The sequence below is a fragment of the Palaemon carinicauda genome, chromosome 10 (assembly GCF_036898095.1).
Source record: "Palaemon carinicauda isolate YSFRI2023 chromosome 10, ASM3689809v2, whole genome shotgun sequence".
Taxonomy (NCBI): Eukaryota; Metazoa; Arthropoda; class Malacostraca; order Decapoda; family Palaemonidae; genus Palaemon; species Palaemon carinicauda.
Window position 1 is genome coordinate 10,231,136 of NC_090734.1, and position 4,942 is coordinate 10,236,077.

Consider the following 4,942-nt stretch of genomic DNA (forward strand, 5'->3'; position numbering starts at 1 on the left):
GCGTGCCTTAACCTCCTATACCATGGTGTTCTACCGTCTTGCTTAAGAGTACACTTAGGCACACTATTATATTTGTTTCCTTATTTCCTTTCCTTACTGGACCATTTTCCCTGTTGAAGCCCTTAGGGTTATAGCATCCTGCTTTTCCAACTATGGTAGTAGCTTGGATAGTAATGATTATGATAATAATGGTGGACTGGCCGAGTAACTTAACCCATTAATGCCTGACCTACTATATATAGTAGTACAATTGCTAGGACAAGTTACACCCCAATTTTTTATGTTTTTCTTATTGTTTTGTATATTCCTGAGTTCTTTTCAATCTAATCAATAATATAAACAAGAGTTTTTCTTTGAAGCATCCATATTTTTCTACTTTTTGACAAAATACCAAAGACATGTAGAATGTTTTATATATATTCACATTTTTAATTTGACCTCATGGTTACACAAGTTCATTAAACATCTTTATACTGATACATATCATGAGACTGAAAACCATGAATCAATTCATATATCAGAAATTGATATAGCAATTGAAGCATAAATATTATAGGCTATTTTTCATTACCTACTATATATAGTAGGTCAGGCAGATATGAAGCCAAAATTTGGACCGGACAGGAAAAATCTTAGAAAAGTATCACCCTAAAGCAAATTGGTTGTTTCTTCGTTAGAATAAACCGCTTGTTCGCTATTTTCTGGTCCTTGGATGCATACCTCGTCGCTGGTGAAGTGACTCTCCAGCTAACAATGCCTCGGTAGTTTCAAACTTCCAATTCCCTGTTACTATCCAAGCAGAATGGACCATCGTAAGAAGTAAGTTATTTTTTTATGTCTCAAAAGTTTGTTATATAAGAGTGAATATTTTTCGGTTGTCCTATATTACTAGTGAATTTTCAGCTTACATGATATAAGACAACTCTCTCTCTCTCTCTCTCTCTCTCTCTCTCTCTCTCTCTCTCTCTCTCTCTCTCTCTCTCTCTCTCTCTCTCTCTCTCTCTCTCTCTCCTTTTCCTCTGGTTCTTTCGTTCTTTTACTTTATTATTGAGAATTCTAATTTTTCTTTTCAGAAGTTTGAATCTACAGGAAATACTGGACAGGATCCTTTTCCTCTTCATCTAGAATCTAGATGAAGAGGAAAAGGATCCTGTTGCAATTTTTATTACTCCTCCCGAAGTCAGAGAGGATTCTGATGAAGACTCTGCGGAAGAAGATGAGGGTGGCTTAGCTGACAATCTAAATTCCAATCAACTAAGAGCTTCGGCTGAAGCAGTCTTTCATGATGGGAGAATTCTAGGTGAAGATGACGATGAAGTGGAAAACAGTGATGTCAATTGTGCAGAGGAGCAGCAAGAATGAACAAAAAGGAAAAAAGTCAAAAGACGTCTCTAGAATATAACTGGAAAAAAACAAGTGATATTCGATTTTCAGTCAATCAAACACAGTATGATAAACCGCCACCTGCCAGAGATTTGAAGGGTAAGTCACCTGTGGAGAAATTTGAATATTTCTTTGATGAAGATATAATGAACATGATTGCCAAGAAATTTTGCAGGTATGCTTTCGAGAAAAATGTACAGTTTACCATCTCTGTTTCGGAAATGCGAGTGGCCTTTGGCAATCTCATACTCTCACGATACCACACATTACCAAGTCGCCGCTTATACTGGTCTTTGGATGCTGATGTTGGAGTCGAACTTGTTGCTAAGGCAATGTCATGTGATAGATTTGAAGAAATATTACGGTTTCTGCATTTCACTGATAATCAGGCACTAAACAAGGATGACAAACTGGCAAAAATCCGACCACGTTAGATGATTAATATGGACCCGGCCGAGAAGTAGTTCACTCGACTTCAGTGGAGGGTTGGATTTAAACCCAAAACAAGTAAACAAGTAAGTAAAATTTGCCATGGCTTACCCTATGGATCAACATATATCACTTGATGAAGCAATGATAGAATATTTTGGTAGGCATGGATGCAAACAGTGCATTCGGAATAAACCTGTGAGATTTGGATTTAAAGCTTGGTGCCTAAATTCTCCACTTGGATATTTACCTACGTTTGATGTATACCAAGGGACAGCCTTTGGGTTGAATCGTCACTATGAAGAAAGGTTTGGAAAAGGTTGGGACACTTTGATGATTTTATTCGAAAAACTATCAAGTCATATCAAAGATATACCAGTGAGGTTTTACTTCGACAACTACTTCACAAGTTTACCTTTAGTAAATCACCTACGAGAGATAGACTATGGAGCAACTGGAACAATAAGGGACAACAGAATTCCGAAGACTTGTCCTATAAACTCCACAAACGAAATGAAGAAGGTTCCTCGAGGAGATACGGATGTTGTGGATAGTATTCACAAGATCTTGTTGGTATGCTGGAAGGATAATGCAGTAGTTTTAGTGGTATCAAATATTTCTCCTGTTTATCCTCTGGAAAGTGTATCTCGATGGTCAGCAAAGGACAAAAAGAAAATTAGTGTAAGTCGACCTTATCTCATCGGGGATTACAACAGGCACATGGGTGGCACTGATAGGATGGACCAAAACATCAATTGTTACCATATATCCATTAGAATGAAAAGGTGGTGGTGGCCTATATTTTCTTGGGTAATTGATGCAACGATTCAGAACTGCTGGCTTCTGCATCGTGTTGATGAAAGCAACCTTCCACTGTTGTCCTTCAAGCGCTACATTGCAAGGACATACCTTCAGCAGACAAAACCACGTGTGGGAATAGGCCGGCCAAGACACTCATCTCTGGCTATTCCAGATGTACGTTATGACAATATTGGTCACCTCGTCGAACCCCTTGGAAAACAGGCATGGTAATGTGCTGTATCTTCTTGCAAATCTCGTCCTTCGCAAGGGTGTATGAAGTGTGGAGTTCCATTGTGTGTGAAATGCTTTGTAAAGTGTTATCTTCGTGTTCTTTAGAGCACTGCTTATTATAGTATCTGGTTTGTTATTGTGTGATACCACGGAATTTATCTTAAAATTTAACTAAGAAGGAAGTTTCTCTAGAGCATGAACCAGTTTTATTTCTATTTTATTCTACAGTATCACAATTCTCTGTTAAACATTTCACTTGTAGATGTAAGAATTATTATCCATTTCACATATTCAAATATTGTCAGCACATGCAAAAGTAATAGGGCTTACAAATGCATCAAATTTTAGCAGTAAACTGCAATATTTCTTTGTATTATTCCGTAATAAACGCATTATTATTGAGTGTCTTGTTTCTAATACATCCTCCTTGTAATGAAAAAATACCAATAAAATGTTATTATAGAAAGTCTCCTCGATAAAAATGTGTACCCCTTATCTGCCTAACCTACTATATATAGTAGGTCCTATATATGGACAAATACTATGAAAAAAAAAACATAAAATATATGATAATACCATATAAATATACATATTAAACTTAAATAATGATAAAAATTAAGAAAAAAAAATTCAGGCAGTAATGGTTTTTTGGGGAGAAGGAGCGGGGCTTCGTTTTGCTGACGGATACATAGTGGATGAACCAAGAGCTTAGGGAAAAATATATTCCTGAAACATTAACTTTAGCTCCTTTGTGTGCGTGTTTATATTTATGTGTATGCATATTGATATTTGTGTGCGCTTCATAGTTGAATATGGATCTTAGATGTTAACAGGTTTTAGTACTGCGTAAACTTTTGTCTGGGGCATTGTTTTTTATATGTGATTGTGTTTTGCAAGATCATTTGAAATTGTGCTTTTTGAATCTGAAATTCAAACCAATAGTTTAAGTTACATTAGTTTATTCAAATACCAAAAAATTTCTACAGAATTTGTATTCCGGATTTGGAGGTTCTGAAAGACCTGAGACGAACTTCCAATAGTCTTGTAACCTCGGTCGAACAAAGACAAGGGAGGGACCGAGCCAAGTGGGTCAGGTGGATGTTCCCTCCTTTCCTAGCTGGGGGCGGAGGCGGGTAGGCCCCGTCCGCCGCAGGTCTCCTCGCAACGGGCCGCTTTGGCAACTGCTGCCTGGGCTCGGCTGGTACCTTCAATCTGCTGACTCTCTCCATCGTCTCTGCTACCGTCTGGAGAGGTTTTTTTTTTTTTTTATTTTTTTTTTTTTTAGATTCCATATGAAGGAATCTTGAAAGACGCTTTATTCAATGGGGATGATTTTTTTTTTTTTTCAGAGGCAAAGATTTAAACGGTTTGTCGTTTGAAAATGCAAAGCCAGAATTAACTGTTGCCTGGATTCACTCCTAGTATCCTTTTCTAGCTCAAGCTAGAAGAAACCAGAGGACAGGAGGCAATGGAAAGAAGACTATGGCTCATGCATCAAGGAAATCGTGTAAAAGCTGAAGCTGGAAATAAAATTCCTGAGACTGGATGTATAGTTTGAAGATTTAAAGGTCATTCGTGAATGGTAGAGCGAATAACAATGACAATGCTCTAGCTACCAGGACTATGCCCTATAGACTGATCATATATGTACATATGATCATCACCCAAGCCACTCTCCATCCAAGCTAAGACCAGGGAGAGCCAGGTAATGCCTGCTGATGACTGCGCAAGTAGAATTATATGCTCCCACAAACAGCCCCTCCTTGGTCCACAAGGAGAGTGAGATTGCAGACACTACAAAAATCTTATGAAATTGAGCGGGACTTGAACCCGAATCTGGCAGACCAGCAGGTAGAGACGTTTCCAATAGGCTACCACAGGATAGATCCTGTGTGTAGCACAACCCACTAACTCTGCCATCTCTCCCTACACAAGCTGCTTAGTTATTCGCCGCGCAGGGTGTATTTTTCCGAGAGAGGTTTGGCATGAATTCCTGTGTCCAACATGTACGTTAAACAGAATTAGTCATTGAGTCTTGAAATATGGAAGTTTGTACAGAGTAAATCTTAGAGGCGGTGTCCTTAAGGGTGTGTCATTG

The 4,942-nt window shown here is 38.3% G+C and overlaps 2 protein-coding genes across 2 annotated transcripts; both read left to right on the plus strand.

Annotated features, from left to right (window-relative positions):
- Nucleotides 1-1,358: 1,358 nt before the first annotated feature.
- LOC137647845 (piggyBac transposable element-derived protein 2-like) lies at nt 1,359-1,817 on the plus strand. Its single transcript, XM_068380802.1, has one exon. It carries the CDS (start codon nt 1,359-1,361, stop codon nt 1,815-1,817), a length of 459 nt encoding a protein of 152 aa, XP_068236903.1.
- A 97-nt stretch (nt 1,818-1,914) lies between these two features.
- LOC137647846 (piggyBac transposable element-derived protein 3-like) lies at nt 1,915-2,844 on the plus strand. The gene has a single exon (XM_068380803.1). It carries the CDS (start codon nt 1,915-1,917, stop codon nt 2,842-2,844), a length of 930 nt encoding a protein of 309 aa, XP_068236904.1.
- The last annotated feature ends 2,098 nt before the right edge of the window (nt 2,845-4,942 follow it).

Coding starts and splice junctions, on each gene's coding strand:
- LOC137647845 (XM_068380802.1), top strand. CDS start 1,359: ATGAACAAAAAGGAAAAAAGTCAAAAGACGTCTCTAGAATATAACTGG.
- LOC137647846 (XM_068380803.1), top strand. CDS start 1,915: ATGGCTTACCCTATGGATCAACATATATCACTTGATGAAGCAATGATA.